The sequence below is a fragment of the Chrysochloris asiatica genome, unplaced genomic scaffold (assembly GCF_000296735.1).
Source record: "Chrysochloris asiatica unplaced genomic scaffold, ChrAsi1.0 scaffold00098, whole genome shotgun sequence".
In the NCBI taxonomy this organism is placed as follows: Eukaryota; Metazoa; Chordata; class Mammalia; order Afrosoricida; family Chrysochloridae; genus Chrysochloris; species Chrysochloris asiatica.
Window position 1 is genome coordinate 5,509,228 of NW_006408616.1, and position 18,855 is coordinate 5,528,082.

The 18,855-nt window shown below is 38.1% G+C and overlaps 2 protein-coding genes across 2 annotated transcripts in view; one reads left to right on the forward strand and one right to left on the reverse strand.

The window, feature by feature from the left end:
• LOC102817780 (lymphoid-restricted membrane protein-like) overlaps positions 1-9,953 on the forward strand; it is a 105,497-nt gene extending 95,544 nt beyond the window's left edge. The window contains exons 14-19 of the mRNA XM_006866978.1: positions 595-638; positions 2,460-2,522; positions 2,641-2,690; positions 3,174-3,275; positions 8,312-8,419; positions 9,710-9,953. Coding sequence (XP_006867040.1) covers positions 595-638; positions 2,460-2,522; positions 2,641-2,690; positions 3,174-3,275; positions 8,312-8,419; positions 9,710-9,953 — 611 coding nt within the window. The remainder of the gene's footprint in view (positions 1-594; positions 639-2,459; positions 2,523-2,640; positions 2,691-3,173; positions 3,276-8,311; positions 8,420-9,709) is intronic.
• A 388-nt stretch (positions 9,954-10,341) lies between these two features.
• CASC1 (cancer susceptibility candidate 1) overlaps positions 10,342-18,855 on the reverse strand; it is a 92,861-nt gene continuing 84,347 nt past the window's right edge. Inside the window, exons 13-14 of the mRNA XM_006866952.1 lie at positions 12,243-12,356; positions 10,342-10,620 (exon numbers count right to left, since the gene is read on the reverse strand). Coding sequence (XP_006867014.1) covers positions 10,342-10,620; positions 12,243-12,356 — 393 coding nt within the window. The remainder of the gene's footprint in view (positions 10,621-12,242; positions 12,357-18,855) is intronic.

The window sequence follows — 18,855 nt, forward strand, 5'->3', positions numbered from 1 at the left end:
GACCCATAGCGACCCTGTACAGGGTTTCCGAGGGTGTAAATCTTTACAGGAGTAGAAAGCCTCAAAAAGAATAATTCATTCCTGCTATTAATACAAACAAAAGTAAGATGTTAGAAAACAGGTTGGAAGACAAGAAGGATTTATTGGTAATATTACCAAAAATGCATAAATCAGTTTTTCTTGCTGAGATGAAAGAATATATTTAAATCCAGTCTATTAAATGGACCCTCCTGCTGCTGTCAAGTTGATTCAGGTGCATGGTGACGCCGGGTATTAGAGCAGAACAGCTGCATAGGGTTCATGGGTTGTTGTGATTTTAGCTTTAATCATTATGATGTGGTAGCAGATCATTGTGGACATCTACAGCCACTCAAGGGCACCTAACAACAACAGTGACCAAGACTACTGTTTTTCAGTAACTAAGACAGTAACTGTTATGGATCACTAAATAAATGTTAATCAGATGCTACTTTGCTCAGTAATCTCTAGGGTCTTAAATAAGACTTTCTGACCATTGCATTATTTACTAAAGAATTAAAACCATGCTTTAACATAAATACATATGTAATTTGTAAAATGTGTTTTTCCCTTCAGATGACTGCCAAATTAAAAAACGTTCAGCTTCGCTAAACTCAAAGGTAATTATTAGTTCCCTTGCTAATTCATTTGGCAAATAAATGTCTATTAAATGTTTATAAGTAAGATGGTTTTAAAAATACTTTTGAAGCTATATGATTGTAAATACAAATCACAAATCACAAAACAAGTGCTTTATGTACCTATCTCTCTCTCTCTGTGTTTATATTTGTTTGCTTTTATACTTCCTGCTGTATTATTATATTAGTTAAGTCTGCTTGTCAGGATCAAGAAAACCGCTATAACAATAGTGTATTTCCTTCTGATGTACAACAAAAGTTGGAAATAGGTAATGCATGATGGTAGAGAAGCTTCACCAGATCCCTAGGGATCAGACTCCACCTCTCTTCCTATTTATTGCCCTCAACTCTTGCTTTCTACCTCATGACCTAAGATGACTAAGTTGGATCCAGCACTGATTCCACAGTGTTACCCTATCCAAGAAGAAAGAAAGAGGAGGGTTTCCTTCCTTTCTAGAGACACTTGTTGGATGAGACACATAACATTTCCCTTATAGCTGCACAAAAGACTAGGATATTGTTTTTATTCCAGAGGCTGTGAGCCTAGCTAAAAGTCAAGGGTTTGTTTCTAAATAAAGAGAGAAGAACAAGCTATTGAAGGTAAACCAGCAATTGTTGTCATAATTTGAAAATCAAAATTGGACAGATTTATAGGTGTGGTGCTGTGAGTTAATACTCTGGACTATAAGGTTGACTTGAACCTCCAGGTCGGCAGTTCAAGTTCACTAGCTACTCTTTAGCCACTCTTAGGAAACTCTATACAGGGTTGCTATTAGTCAGAACTGACTCAATGACACTTAACAGAATTTTTGAGCAAGTGACTTAACAATCATTTCACCCAAATCCCTCTTTTTTCATAGATGAGGAAATAGTGAAGCACAGAAGCCAAGTGATTAATCATGATCAAGTGGAGATAGAACCCAGCTTTCTTAGGCCTCAGTTTTAAATCCTGGATGTTCTATGCCCTATGAAAATAAATTAGGGATGGATGGTATAAGAAAAAGATTCACCATAAAAGTACTTTAATATGTTTACTGTATTTAAAATATTTTCTATGCTAAAATTGTGCTAATTTAAGCTTTAAGAGCCACTTAATACTCTTTCTGTGTAAAGCCCAAGTCTGATCTACAAACATATCCATGTATTAAAATACTAGGTTCATACTTAAAAGTTTAGATGGGGAAGCAAGAGGTGGGGAACAGGACATAAAACCTAAAGCATGAGAAAAAGAAAGGCTACAAATATGTGTGCCTAACTTACCTTATTTTAAGTTGGGAAAGCCTTTCTAAGCTTTATAAAGGCAATGATAGCAAAAGGGGGGGGGGAAGATTTGACTGCATTCTCAATAATAAACTTTTTAGCCAGAAATATAATGAAGAAAATTAAAATGAATAAAAGGCACAAATAAGGTAATTCTTGGAACAGAAATGCACATAGCTATTCAAAATAGAAAAATAGCATTCAGTGTTACTAGAAGTCAAATACATACAAACCAAGAAATTATACAGTGAGGCTTTGAAAGTTTGTGGAGAAATTCCATTATCTTTTAATTCCATTTTTCCATCATCTTTTTGAAGCTCCCTTCATATATATTCCTTGCTTGATGCAAGAATTACAATAACTCAATGTTGGGGAAGTTAAGGTAGAAAGTAATTTGACCATAACAAAAGCCTTGAAAGTGTTATTCTAACTCGGCAGTGGACAAATACATGGATGTGTATATACAATATGTTAATCAGTGTTGTATGCAAAGAAAAAATAGAAAATTTTCTACATGTACCTACCTTTTCCTCTTTCATGTAGCCATCTTCACTTCGAAGAGTGACAATTGCTTCTTTGCCCAGAAATATTGGAAATGCAGGAATGGTAAGCAAATTCCTCAGCATTTTTAGCAAATAATATATTCATTTTCACATGACAAAAATATGAACTTACCTCACTAAACTCCTATTTTATCATTTCTTGAACATGTGAACTTCTAAAGGTGGCTGGGATGGAAAATAATGACCGATTCAATCGGAGGTCAAGCAGTTGGTGAGTGCAATTTGATGGCTGCTTTTTCAGAACCTTACTATATTGTTTGTTGCTGTTGTTAGGTGTCGACTTGATTCTGACTCATAGCAGTCCTATGCACAATAGGACAAAACACTGCCCAGTCCTCTGTCGTCCTCACAGTTGAACCCATTGTTAATGTCCCATGATCATTGTTGTTGTTAAGTGCTGTCGAGTGCAGTCTGGTACACTAACCCACAGGGACGCTGTTGATTGGCCTAACATAAATAGCATTTGAAATAAGTGATACAGTAATATTTGGTTGATACAGTTTTAAGGACAGTACATAACTTTTTACATGCACACATGTCATGAGGTTGTTTTATTATGAGATAAAAGTTAAGTGAATGTACAAAGAAATTAATTATAAATTGATTTGTATCAATTATCATTTAAGCAATAGGAAATAAATTGATAATGGTTGAAGATACATTTTGACAAGCAGATTTAATTATCTTTATTTAGGCGTGTTTTGGGATCAAAACAGAGTGAACACCGTCCCTCATTACATCGATTTATTAGCACCTATTCCTGGGCCAATGCTGAAGATGAAAAATGTGACCCAAAGTAAGTGAAGCTTGGTTTGCTTGTTAGCCTGATGTAAACCAGGGCACAGACAATGGGGAGCATGTTTATTCGGAAACGAGATCACCAAAAAGATAATTCATTGTGAAAGACTTTTTATAAACTATAAGGCACTATATAAATATTTGTGGACGCATTCATGCATGTAGCACTCAAAACTGCAAGGTTAGAAGTACTAAATTAGAAAAAACATTTGAGTTTGTCAGACTTGCAAAGATGATTTTTTCCTGAATAGGTATTGGGCCTTCAGGGAGAAAGGTCAGTAAATAGCCACAGAAATAAAATGTTCATTGATGTAGAGTTTTTCTTTGTGTAGCATTTATTTATATGTGATGTGTGCACCTGTGAATTATATATGGCTTTTATTTTTGTAAATCATGATTAGGAGAAGCCTAAAACTCATTAGCAAATGAAACAAACTTATAAATTATATACTTCTGCAGTGAATGGTAGACAGCAAGAGGGACATGAAGAAATGATGCCTCTGAGTCACTGGGCAACCTTGAACAAATTGTGGTCTGTGTCCTCATCTGTACAAATAAGGGATTTTAATGACACAATTGTATGTTTATTTTATACATGTTCATTGAGTACCTATTATGTAATGGGCAGTGTGCTCAATCTTGGGTATAGAAAGTTGAGCAGACATACCATCTACTCTCAAAGAGTTTATTTTTGGTTTGATAATTTTGGAAGTCCACTTGTCTTTGACAAAAATTTATTTTCTCTGAATTCAGGATAGTGACTTTAGAGGAAATCATTCTCTGTCTGCTCAGGAGGAAGTTACTTGTGTCTTTTGAGCTTTAGCTCCTGGGCAGGTTTTATGTAACTTGACATCTCTCTTCCCTCAATATGTTTTATATCTCAAAAGAGGTTGTCTCAAAATGCATGCTACACTAATGCTGCCTCAGCAACATCACAAAGACAACCAGTCCATTCCCAAATGGCATTATAATCACAGGCATAGAAGTTAGGATTTACAACATTTTGGGGGACACATCAATCCGTTACACTTATGTCTGCATTACAAACTCTTTTCAGGCTTAGAATCACTGTAATGGGTCAAGAGATTCCTTTAATGGGTCATAATCTATTTCTTGCTTTTTGTTTGTTTGGTATTATTTCCACAGAGAATACTCTGTAAACCAAAGACAGACCTTGACAACCTTATAAGAATGAGTATGATTCTGGTTGTGGGCCTTGTTTCCTTTACAAACAGGACTAAATCCTACCACATGTATTTCCTATATAGATGCTTGAGAGAGAAAGAAAAGACGTAGTTCCTTTTGACATTTGTTGAGGGCAATATGAACATAGAATTTCAAAATTCAGGGTGCCAACTCTAGGGAAAGGCTTCCTCTCTCTGTTGGCTCTGCAAGAAGATCCTTGGGTCTTTTTCAATTTCTGTGCCTCAATTCTTGGCAGTCTTCATGTGACCGGGCATCTGTCACCCCCCATCTCGGCTTGCATCTGTGTGCCTAATCTGCTCATTTTATATCTCAAAGGTGATTGACCTAAGACGCACCCTCACTTACAACAAAAATCCTATTCCCATATGAGATTACATTCACAGTATAGGAGTTAGGATTTACAGTAGATATGTGCAATACTGATGAACAACATATTGTATATACACATCCATGTACTTGTCCACTGCTGAGTTAAAATAACACTTTTAAGGCTTCTGTTATGGTCAAATTGCTTTCCACCCCCCTAAAATTCTTATCCTTTCAACATGCAAAACACAATCTCATTTTCTAAGTCATCTAAATCAAATATGTTTAATCTTTAAGTGTATTCCATCCTAGGTTAAAATCTCTCATCTGGGAACACCGTGAAATCTAGAACGCAAGTTATCTGTTGAACAAGCTCTTCGAATTCAGCAATACCTCTTATGTCCACTGAGATAGCAATTCTGCTCCCTTGGCTACAGGCCTGTGACTGGACAATATCCATATGCCTACAAGGAAGACCAGTTAAATCTACTATAATTACAATTTTCTTACCAACCACTACAGTGATGATGAAATGGAAGAATTCTACCACCTTTTTCGGGAGTCCTGGTGTGGTGTTGTGGGTTGTTAGTGCACTGGGCTGCAAAGTCAGTTTGAACCACAAGGTCGGCAGTTCAAGCTCACCAGCCACTCCTCAGAAAGCCTATGCAGGGTCACTATGGATTAGAACTGACTCGACAGTACATAACAACTATCACCTTCTTCAGTCTGAAATTGGTCAAACAAGCAATCAAGATGTATTGATAATTATTGGTGATTGGAATGCAAAGGTTGAAAAACAGAAGGATCAGTAGTTGGAAAATATGGCCTTGGTGATAGGAATGATGCTGGAGAAAGCAAGAGAGAATTCTGCATGACCAATGACTTCATTGCAGTTACCTTTTTTAAACATAAAGGATGACTATACACATGGACCTCACCAGATGGATACACAGAAATAAAATTGATTACATCTGTGGAAAGAGATGGTGGAAAAGCTCCATATCATCAGCCAAAACAAGGCCAGGAGCAAACTGTAGAACAGACCATTAACTGCTCATATACAAATTCAGGCTGAAGCTGAAGAAAATTTTTAAAAAGTCTATGAGAGCCAAAATATGACCTTGAACATATTCCACCTGAGTTTAGATATCATCTCAAAAATAGATTTGATATATTAGACACTAAAGAGTTGTGGGATGACATCAAGAACACCATGCAGGAAGAAAGCAAAAGGTCATTAAGAAGAAAAGACCAAAATGAATGTCAAAAGAGACTCTGAAACTTGTTCTCCAGCATAGAGATACTAAAGCAAATGGAAGAAATGAGAAGGTAACAAGAGCCAAACAGAAATTTTCAAAAGTCAATTTGAGAAGACAAAGTCAGATATTATAACGAAATGTGCAAAGACCTGAAATCAGAAAACCGTATATGAGTGTTTCTCAAGCTGATGGAACAGAACAAAAAAGTCAAGCCTTGATTTGCAATATTGAAGGATTTTGTGGTAAAAATATTTGAATGATGCAGAAATCATCAAAAGAAGATGTAAGGAATACAGAGTCACTGTACCAAAAAGAAATGGTCAGTGTTCAACCATTTCAAGAGGTAGCATATTATCAAGAACAAATGATCCTGAAGGAAGAAGTCCAAGGTTCTTGAAGGCGTTGGCAAAGAACAAAGTTCCAGGAATTGATGGAATACAGACTGAAATCTTTCAACAAACTGATAAGTATGGGGGGCACTCACTCTTCCAGACAAATTTGGAAGACAGCTAGCTACCTGGCCAACTGACTGTATAAGATCCATATTTGTGCCCATTACAAAGAGAGGTGACCCAATGGAAAGTCACCAGACAGTATTATTAATATATCATACAAGTAAAATTTTGCTAAAGATAATCCAAAAACGGCTGCAAACATACATTGACAGAGATCTAGATTCAGACAAGGACGTGGAACAAGGAATACTGTTGCTGATGTCAGATGGATCTTGGCTGATAGCAGAGAATTACAGAAAGATGCTTATCTGCTTTATTGACTACACAAAGGCTTTTGATTGTGTGGATCATGATAAGCTATGGACAACATTGTGGAGAATGAGTATCCTGGAACACTGAATTGTGCTCATGAGGAGCCTGTACATAGACAAATAGACAGTTGTTCAAACAGAACAAGGAACCCTGAATGGTTTAAAATTAAGAAAGGTGTGTGCTTTTATCATAGTCTGTGTGCTGAGTATATAATCTGAGAAGCTAGGTTATAATGAAGAAAAACATGGCATCAGGATTGGAGGAAGATTAATGAACAGCCTGTGATATGCTGATGATAACAACCTTGCTTGCTGAATGTGAAGAGGACTTAAAATACTTACTGTTGAAGATCAAAGGCCACAGCCTTCGGTATGTGTTGCCCCTCAATGTAAAGAAGACAAAAATCCTCACCATTGGACCGATAAACAACATCCCATCTAAATGGAGAAAAGATTGAAATTGCCAAAGACTTCATTTTGTTTGGATCAACCATCGACACTCATGGAAGTAAAAGTCAAGAAATCAAAGGACGTATTTATTATTGTTAAGTGCCAAGTCGGTACCGACTCATAGCGACCTTATGCACCACAGAACAAAACACTGCCCGATCCTGGGCCAACCTCACTACTGTTGCCATGCTCGAGTCCATGGATGCTGCCACTTGGCTAATCCATCTCGTTGGGGGTCTTACTCTCTTTTGCTTCCCCCTCCACCTTACCAAACATGATATCCTTCTGGTCCCTCCTGACAATATGTCTGAGGTATGAGAGATGAAGTTTAGCCATCTTGGCCTCCAAGGAGCACTCTGGCTGCATGTATAGCATTAGGCAAATCTGCACAAGACCTCTTTAAAGTGTTGAAGAGCAAAGATGTCACTTTGAGGACTAAGGTATGTCTAACCCAAGCCATGGTATTTTCAATAACCTCATAGGCATGTAAAAGTTGGATAGTGAATAGGGAAGACCATAGAAGAATTGATGCCTTTGAGTTATGATGTTGGAGGAAAATAATAGAAGTATCAGGGACTGCCAAAAGAACTAACCAATCAGTTTTTAAAGAAGTGCAGCCAGAATGTTCCTTAGAAGCCAGGATGACAAGACTACATCTCTCATACTTCAGACATATTGCCAGGAAGGACCGGTCCCTAGAGAAAGATACCATGTTTGCTTAAATGGAGGGTTGGAGAAAAGGAAGATGGATTGGCACAGTGGCAGCAGCAGTGGGCTCAAATGTAGCAATGATTGTAAGGTATTTTTTAATAAAACCTTATAAATGGCTAACTATAAATTTGGTGATTTTGATTTTGAGAAGTATGAGGAAGCTTCAAAAAATTCATGGAAAATGGAATGGAAAGATAATAGAATCTTCCCATGAACTTTTGGAACTCCCTCATAGATAATACATGCAATCTTTCTAAAGCAATGCAAGTATTTGTAGTCTTGAGTTATAGATTCTACACCTTTGTTTCAAATATTTAAAACAAGATTTATTTACAGAACTAAAGATGACTCAGAACCACCTGGAGAAGAAATAGTAGAAAGGACAAGGAAGTCCAGTCTCTCTGAAAAGAAAAATAATCCATCAAAATGGGATGTTTCTTCAGTGTAAGTTGTCCATTTTTTAAATGATTACATTTTGGTAGAAATGGGTAAAAGTAAGGCAAGAATATTATCAAAAAACAGTGTTATCTAACAAACTCTAAAGGAGGCTTGGTGACCTGTGGTTACAGTTAAGTACATAAAACTAGGTATGAGGAGTCCCTGGAAGGCACAAATAATTAGGAGCTTGACTACTAACCCAAAGATTGCATTTCAAACCCACCTCGAAGCCCCTTGGTAGAAAGGCCTGGTGATCTGCTTCCAAAATGTCACAGCCATGAAAACCCTATGGAATACAATTTACTCAGGAGTTGTAGTGAATCAGAACTGACGTGATGTCAACTGGCTCTTTGTTTGGGGTAGCTGTGTATGTCCTGGTGTAACATGGCAGGATAATGCGCTGGAATGCATGATCTGTTTGAACTACAAGCTCACCAGGCACTCCTAGAAAACCATACACACAGGGTCACTGAGTCGGAAATGACTCAATGACGCTTAACTACAACATGTGTGATATAGGCAAGTTTATCCATTACTGAGTGCTAGTTTAGCTATAAAACAAGGATGAGAAGAGTAGTCATGTCACTGTGTGGTTGTCAGTCAGCACATGTGTAACATGGAGTCCACTATTTTCAAAGACCTAACTGAATTTCAATAACAGTGAAGTACAGGTTATGATGAAACAAGTGACATGTTTATAAACATACACACATACTAGGGGCTTCAAAAAGTTTGTGGAAGAAACTGAATTTTTCCATTAAATTTTTGAAGTCATCTTGTGTATCCTACTCTACCCAGTAAATAATATTTCAAGTTGCATATAGTTAGTTACCTTATCTGGTTGAAAGAATGACATAAATACTGGAATGTACTCACTAGGAGTGATATATCAAAGCAAGATCATCATATGTAGTTAAGTAAGATGACAATGTTGGGATTCTGGTGTTGTGCTGTTAGGGTGGACTCTTAACCACAGGTCGGCAGTTCAAATTTATCAGCCACTCCTCGGAAACTACACAGGGTCGCTTTAAGTCGGAACCGACTCAATGGCACTTAATAGTAAGGCAATGTTAAGTGCCCTTGAGTCAGTCAGTTCTGATTCAGATCAACTCAGTGTAGGATTTCTGAGGAGCAGCTGCTAAGTTTGAGCCACTGACCTTGTGGCCCAGTGCTTACCCTGTAGCACCACACCAGGATAATAGGTAAGCACATTCATGATTTGATTGTATTTTTAACATTATTTTTAATAACAAATGATTTGGATCACCAAATTCTGTATTTGTATTTTCCTTACAGTTATGACTCAATTGCTTGCTGGGCTACAAAACTCAAGACTTCATTCAGAACAGCTAATAAGGCCCTGTGGATTTCTGTTGTAGTCGTTGTACTGTTTGCAGCTCTGATGAGCTTCCTCACAGGCTTATTTTTCCAGAAGTCCGTGGATGCTGCTCCCACACAGAACGGGGACTCCTGGATGTCCCTAGAACATGCCCTGTGGCCTTACACCAAATTCCAACAGAATGGGCCACCACCAGTGTGACTGCAGCACATCTTAATGTGCTCTCTGATTTCTTAAAATTTTCTGAACTTTGTAAATTAGTAACCTTTAGCTGGAAAAGGATAGCATGAAGCCAGAGGTTCTTGGCACAACGGTAAGCTATTTTCTGTTAGTTCTTTCTGTGATTCCCTCGCCATCTAAAATCCAGTGGGGAAGAAGTCTGTGATCATAAATGAGCTTTTCAAGGAAGAAGTATTATATATTGGTTAAAATTTATTGAAATAAAGAGGCATTCCTACTGAAATTTTCAATAGGCCAAGTACAATTTAGTAGGGAAAATAAAACATATGCTTCAAAATAAAATTTGGGTGTAAAATACTAATTAGGTCATTGAAGGAAATGTCTGTTTCAAGTTGCCTGATTCTTGGGATTAAGAATAACTGAGAAATCGGATAGAAAGTAGCATATGGCACACAGAGTCAATAAGCATGCAGTTGGAACTCTTGACTTTACCTATAGCTTCTTCAGAAGCAAAATCCTTAATCATGTGATAGAGAGTAGAATGGAACTCAGTTTCATCTTTAAGTGCTTCAGAGAAGGTGTCACTGTCTTCGCTGATTTTCAGTCTTTGTGCTCTGTTACCACTGAACATTAAAAGGGCCCAGTTGGAATATTCAGTATCGGGTTCTCGGTTAAGGTGTTCCTTCACCTGAAAAAAACAAAAATATAGATGTTAATTGTTCTTCTTCACTTAGGGATTATTTGAAGGGCTCAACTCAGTTCTCACAATTGCTAACATGAAAAACCCAGAACATTCTTTTTGAAATTGTGATCAATACATGTATAAAACAAAACATTTCTCATTGTACAATTCACTCACATTTTCAATCACATTAATTACATTCATCATACTGTACTACCATCACCAGCCACTAAGGAAACATTTTTAATGTTTCATTGTTCATTTTTTTAACCATAAAACTATTTGTATATTGCTATAGGGAGGGAAAAGACAAGACCCACAACTGTAATATATTTCACAGAGACCCCGTTACTAAAGTCTTGAACATGAAAAGGATAAATCATCCAAATAACGGAGGCTCTAGTTGCATTCAGAGGTTTCATGGCTACACTACTCATTATAGAACTTCATCACAAAATCATGATTGGCAGCAGATCAATTCATCAGTGTTTCAGATGGGAGGGACTACAGAAACAGGAAAGGGACCATGAGTGGGATACATAGAAAAGCTTCCAGGACGGGTGCTGGGGCCTTCTGACCATGGTGGTGGAGGTATGACTCAGGCCCATGGAGCCTTTGTACCACAATTTCCACAAAGGTCAAGTCCTTGAGGGTGAGATTCCTTCCTTGAGCTTGCCAGGGGAATTGTGGTCTACTTTCAAACATACTCTGCCTGAGGGCTGATTTTTATTTACGTTGCCAATTAATGGTCAAAATGAACTCAATAGAGGCTGAATTTATGCCAAGATTCAATAAGGAGTGAGGACTCCCACTATAAACGATAGCCTTCCACAAATGGAGTTCTTATCCACATGTACGCTTTTCACTCAGCACCTATCATGTGCCCATCTCGGTTCTAAGTGCTTAGAATATAGAATATATGAGTGAAACAAAACACATAAAAAACTCAACCAAAATACATTAATAACAAAATCTAGTCTTTGACAAAACACAAAATAAAATAATTAAAAACTCAGGCAGCCTAGGGGCATCTTGGAAGGAGTTCCTAGGAAAGCAAAGACTTTGTCTTGCGGATGGGGGCTTTCCTACTCCCCTGTGAATGGTTGTTCATGCTAAAACATCCATCAGTTTTTTAGAATTTGATGATACCTTTCTTTACCAGGAAGCAGTATATATGTCAGATATGTTGGAGGCAAGAGCTTGTAAATGATAGGTGTACCCACATTAAAGGCTCCCCTTTATTCTTGAGTTGATACAAAGTGATACAGGACTGAAGCCTGGACTGCACCATGGACAAGGAAGGCAAAACCTTTATACAGTTTGGGTTTATAGTTTGACAAACTGAAAATATTTGACATTTTGAAAACATATTTTGAAAGTTCGTTTTTTCCACCATTTTAAGAAGGGACGGAGCCATGGTATGGGGTTAGCACTGGACTGCTAACCTCAAGGTCAACGATTCAAACTCACCAGCTCCTCCTGTCAAGTTGGCTGTCCCATCAAAATGGACTTGATGGCAGTGGGTTTGGTTTAGATTAAGAAAGGAAATTCTGGTTTATCTTTTGATTATTTTTGATTACCTTTTCTTTTGGAGGACAAAGTGGTTTGTGAGATTTTGCATACTCTACCTGAAAAACAACTTTGCTGGAATCACATTGTAAATTCCACTTGCTCCAACTAAATGCAAAAGCAGAACTTAGAAGGGCCATTTGCCGATAAGCTTTCATTTCTACCACAGGAACCTGTCAGTATAAAAACAAATAGAATTGATAATGTTAAATACAGTCAATGGTTTCCAACTCATAGTGACCCTGTAGAAGGTTTCCAAGGAGCAGCTGATGACTCTGAACCACTGACTTTTTGGTTCAAACTGACCTTGTGGTCCAGTGCTTTTATATCGACAGAGCTACACCAGGAGTCCAAAATTGATGCTGATGAGTCTGAGATTCAAACCAACCTAGAGGTCAAGTGCTTATCCTATAGTGTCACTCCAAGACTCCAGAACTGATGATATAGATCCTCCTAAAATTGATGAAAATCCTTAGTTTCATCTAGTGTCACTCCAAGACTCCAGAACTGATGATATAGATCCTCCTAAAATTGATGAAAATCCTTAGTTTCATCTTTAAGTGCTTTAGAGAATGTCTCACACATTTTTGCCCTCCTACAATTTATTCCTAACTTAGAAGATAAGTAGAAATTCCATGCCTCTTCTGTCAACACCTGGCAATGGTTTTCCCTTTCAGAATAGGATCCAAGGCACTCCGTGACTAATCCTTCTACCACCACCTTCCCGAACACACATCTGCTCCACTACGTTCCTTACCTCCTTTCGCTCCCTTTGCTCTCAGCTCCACATGTCCTGATCTCCCTGCTGTTCAATCTTCAAACACACCAGGCCATTTTCTCAGGACTCAGCTCCAGCTTCTCTCTTTACCTGCAAGCTTCTCCTCCAGATAATCCAGTTGGTGAATCCCCCCCATCCTCAAGTTTTGTTCACCTCTTAAGAGTTTGAGTGAAGGCCCACACACCCCATGCACTATTGTAAGATGCCCAGCACCACTATTCCTGATCTATTCTTTGTCCATAGCACTTACAACTTTTAACAAAGATATAAATATACAAATATATATATATTGACGGTTATGAGCCGTGGAGTTGGTTCTGACTCATAGTGAGGCTGTAAATCTTTACGGGAGCAGAAAAAAGCTCCTGCAAAATGGCTGGTAGTTTCAAACTACTGACCTTGAGGTTAGCAGACTGACTTCTAACCACTATACTACCAGGACTCCTTAATATACATATTTTACGTATATAGTTTTTCATGTTTATTATTTCTGCCACCCTCTACTAGGATATAAGCTCTTTACGGGCATAGACCTTTGCTTTATTCACTAATGGATCATCTAAAATAGTACTTAACATATGTTGTTGTTGTGACATGCCGTGGAGTCTGTTCCAACTCATAGCGACCCTATACAGGGTTTCCAAGGCTGTAAATCTTTACTGGGGCAGAAAGCCTCATCTCATCTTTCTCTCGTGGAACATAGAGGTTCAAAAAATATTTCTTAAAGAGTATTTTGAAAACGACACGACTACATGCAGCATTTGAATAATAAAAGACAAACTAAGCTACTACAACCAAAGTTTATTTTCTTTCTATGCATGTTGTGTGCCGTGGAGTCAGTTTTGACTCACAGTGACCCTGTACAGGGTTTCCAAGGCTGTAAATCTTTACGGGAGCAGAAAGCCTCATCTTTCTCCTGCGGAGCAGCGGGTAGTTTTAAACTGCTGATGCTGAGGTTAGCACCCCGATTCGTAACCACTATGCTACCAGATCTCCTTTTTAATGCATATAGATGCATAATATATGATTAATTTCTAATGTTATATGAAATTTATATGCAATTTTTACATTTTCTGATATATTCATAAACATGTTAATTTAAAATATATTAATCTTTAAAAAATTTAAATTTGTTAAACACAAACAAGTAGTTAAGTGGATAGATTGTTTATTGTTTTGCTAGAAAGCTTTTTAAAAACTAGTCTAGGAGACCGACTCGATGGCACATAACAACAACAACAACAGTCTAGGAGAGGACTTCTGGCAAGATGGCAGACTAGGCAGATGTACTACATGAACCCCCTACCTGAACCCCTTACAACAAAGACTGTTGCTGTTAAGTGCCGTCAAGTCGATTCTAACTCATAGTGACCCTGTATGAGGGTTCCAAGGAGTGGCTGATAAGTTTGAACTGCTGACCTGTGGTTCAAAACAGTCTTGCAGTCCAGTGCCTTATCCCACAGTGCCACACCAGAACTCCATGACAACTATATAAGAGAGCAAATAAAATATGTTAAGTGCTGTCAAGTCGGTTCCAACTCATAGCAACCCTGCATAGGATTTCCAAGGAGCCACTGGTGAGCTTGAACTGCCAACCTTGTGGTTCAAATAAACCTTGCAGTGTAGTGCATTAACCCACAGTGCCATATGAAAATCCTGAAATCAGAGGAAAGGTTAGAGAAGTAGATTGCTTTCTGTGAGGAGAAGCTGAACAGGAATAGCAAGAGACAGAGACAGGTGAACAGGTAGCCAGATGCAGCGCAACCATCTTGAACTTTTGTGAGCAGCTTTGGCAACAGAAGGTGGCCTGGCAGAGCAGATTACACAGGCGACAGGAAAGGTATCATGCCTTCTTTTTCCCCATGCTCCCCCGGTGACCAGAGGTGTGACGAGCTCGGCCCCTCATCTATCCTAAGGACAGACCGTGTTATCTGGGAGTTCAGAGCCATGTGATATTTAGGCTGAGAACCAACAATGGCAGATTAGCATACATGACAACACCATCTAGAACTCAATCTAGATACAGAAGTATTTAAGGTTTAACAAACCTACAAGACTAACAATAGGAAACCAGAGATACCAATTTACAGTGAAGTCAGCTACAAAGCAAAAGAGGAAATAGTGTAAAGAACTTCCAAATGGCAAGGAAGTCAAGTAGATTTCAATATAAACAGTTTTAAATGGGAGGAAAAAATAACAAATTACAGTGTAACCTCAAAATTAATACATCTTCACATCAAAATAAAAAGGAAAGTCAGAAAAATATAGTAAATATTAACAGAAATGAAAATGAAAAGAAAATCAACAAAATGAATTCAATGCAGAAAATTATGTGGCTCAAAGAAACCAGCAGCACCACAAAAAACATACAGAACAAAATGACAGAAGTCAAATTCAGACCTAGTGATAATTACACTAAGTGTAAATAGATTAAATGCACCAGTCAAGATACAGAGAATAGCAGAATGGATAAGAAAACAGGATCCTACAATATACTGTATACAAGACACATAAAAAGATGGAGACAGACTAAATGTCCATCAACACTTTAGTACATACATGCAATGCTGAAGAACAAGTAATTTGCAAAATACCTCACAATATTGATGAACCTGGAGGACATTATGCTGAGTGAAATTACTCAATCACAGATGGACAAATACTGTATGAGACCACTGTTGTAAAATAGAAAGAAAAGGTTTTCTTGATTAAAAAAAAAAAATACTCTGATGGTTACAGGTGGGAGGGGGCTTATTCACAGGCTAAAAGGGTAGACACATTAACATGGATGATGAGGCAGGCAATATACAACAAGAGGGAGGTTGGCAGAGAAAAGAGGAAAGTAGTGGGAAACACAAGAATACAAGAGCTAAAGTGAATAGAGGTTGAGGGGTGCGGTTTGATGGTGGATCAGGGAAAAGTGTAGTGAGGATCTCTGTCAGCAATAACACAGAATACCAGACAAAGCAAGTTCATGGGATAATCCCAAAACTCTGAACTACATATAAAGGAATATTTAGAAAGTTTGAAGGCTTACAGCCACTGGAATTTGTAGGGGAAGAAAGAAATCTAGTGCTTTCTGATTGGCCCATCTCAGAGGCTCCTGGAGCAGCCATCTTGGGCGAGATGGAGAGGGAGAAGGATCAGAGCCATTGCAGACAGATGCCTGACCGATCCTTGGGAGATAAAGGTGTGGACATTCTTTTTTTGTGTGTCTGTTCATTGGTCTCTTGCTGCCTGTGTACCTCAATTCTGGTGACTAGAGGGGGTGCCTGAGTGAGTGGACACCCCCCCCCAACTCTCAGAGGGTTCTACTATGCATGTGCACAGATCTGCTTAGAATTTAAAGGGAAACTTTCCACTTAAAACCAAACAGCAGTACAAAATGGCCACAGCCATCCCTGAACTGTTTATCACTAGGAAAAAGGCCCAAATGCTGGTTGTGGAGAGAAAGAGAAACAGACTGAAAAGGAAACAGGCCAAAAATTAAATCCTGAGTTATGCTATAACGACCAACAGAGGCATCTTGAAATTTCTTAGGTGGCCTTGAAGGCAAGAAGTCGAGAGAGGGACATTAAAGTCATACTCATATTTGGCTCCAGAATTTTTTTTCTCTTCTGTCATTTCTACCATTATAGACTACTGTATCCAATCTGTCTTTTTGCTATTTCTGTTTTGTTTTTTGGTCCCCTCTTTACCTTTAGGGAGCTCATTCTTTCCCTACATTACCTAAGAAGCGACATCAATTGTGGTCATATAGTCAAGCTATAATCACACCCTATGAAATCCCACCATCTAGGCAAGAACCAACACCAGCAGCTATACACTAGGATAGGCAGTCAACACCTGCAATCATTACTCTGAATAAGAAGAAGAGTGAAAAGGGAAGCCCATCTCCTGATTACATCTACCTGAAGGCAATCAGAAAGCATAATGAAACATCAACATACATTCATCTCATTATTGAGGTCACAGCTAGCTACTAAAGATGCCCAAGAAACAGACAACCATCTCTGGATTTGTCCAGACACAAGCCAAAGTGAGTTAGACAAATGAGCTGGAGGTAGACCTAGACTTCATATTGGAAGGAGGGCAGGCTTTGGAAATGACTGCGAAGGAATTCAGAAAAATGATAATGAAATGTATCAAAATACAGAGGAGTTGAGAAAAATAAGAAGTCAGGAAGGCACTGCAGGAACAATCAAATAAGATAGATACAGCATTGGAAACAATTCAAAACCTACAAAAAGAGATCCAAACAATAACAGAATATCAGAAATGGACACTACATTGAAAGGGCAAAGGAGTTAGAACTGAAGAGATGGAAACTGTAATTAGTGAGCTGGAAGACAAATCTCTCAATACTGCTAAGGTATAAGCAGAAAAAAGGTTAAAGTCTGAAGAAGGCCTAAGATTCATGTTGGACAACATGAAGAGGAATAACTTAAGAATTACTGGCATTCTGGAACAGGAAGAATCACGTAAGTCCACAGAGGAGATAGTTGAAGAGCTGCTGGAAGAAAATTTCCCTAACATGATGAAAAGCAAAAAGATAAGCTTTCAAGAAGCTCAATGAACCCCAGGAAGGATAGACCCCAAAAGAAAATCACCAAGACATATAATAATCAAACGCTCCAAAATCAAAGATAAGGAGAGAATCCTGAAAGCAACTAGGGAAAAGAAAAGTGTTTCATACAAAGGCAAGCAAATCAGATCACACTTGGATCTCTCAGCAGACACCATGCAGGCAAGAAGTCAACGGTGAGACATATCCAAATCCCTGAAAGAAAAAAACCTGTCAACCAAGAATCATCTATGCAGTAAAGCTGTCAATCAAATATAACGGTGTAATCAAAACATTCCAGGCTAAACATAAGTTAAAGGATTTTGCCAAAGCCAACCCTGCATTGCAAAACCATCCTAAAGGGAGTTCTGTGGACTGCGAACCAACAAGAACAGACAACAACCAGAGATTGACATATGTGGCAGCACCACCCAGAACTCAATCAACAAATGGAAGTGTTGAGAACATTAAAACTATGAAGAAACAGACAAGAAAGAACACAAAAAACATGAACTCAGTACAGGAAGACATGCAGAACAAAGAAACCAGCAGTAACACAAAAAACAAACATAATAACAGCAATTAATCCATGCCTATTGATAATTACAGTGAATGTAAACAGATTAAGTGCACCAGTTAAGAGACGGACAGTGGCAGAATGGAAAAGGAAACAAGATCCTTCAATATGCTGTCTGCAAGAGAGACTTCTTACACACAGAGACAAAAACAGACTAAAAGTCAAAGGATGGAAAAAATATACCAAACTAATTGCAATAAAAAATGAGCGGGAGTGACAACACTAATCTCTAATAAAATAAACTTTAAGGTAAAGAGAATAGAGGTTACCTGATAGTACACTGAGAGGATTACAATAATTGTAATGAAGCAAAATACATGATTTCTTGAATGCAAAACTTATTATCTACTCTGTAAACCTTGATTCAATTCACAATAAAAAGTTTAAAAATACATAATAAAATAGACTATACAGAAAATTGTCCAAAAATTAATGGAAGAAAACTTCCCCAACATCATGACAGACAAGAAGATAGCAATTCAGAGAACAAACAAGATGGCAGATTGGGTGGCAGTGCAGTGAGGAGCTCCATCAGCAACAACACAGAATATCAGATCAAGCAGGCTCAGGGGATGGTGCTAGAACTCTGAACCACATATAAAGAAATATTTAGAAGGTTGGAAGGCTTACAGCTAAGGGAATTTGTAGCAGAAGCAAGAAATCCATTGCTTTCTAATTCAAGACGCTCAGCTGAGACCAACGGGAGAAGGATCAGAGCAGCAACAGATGCCAGACAGAAATGCGGAGATAAGG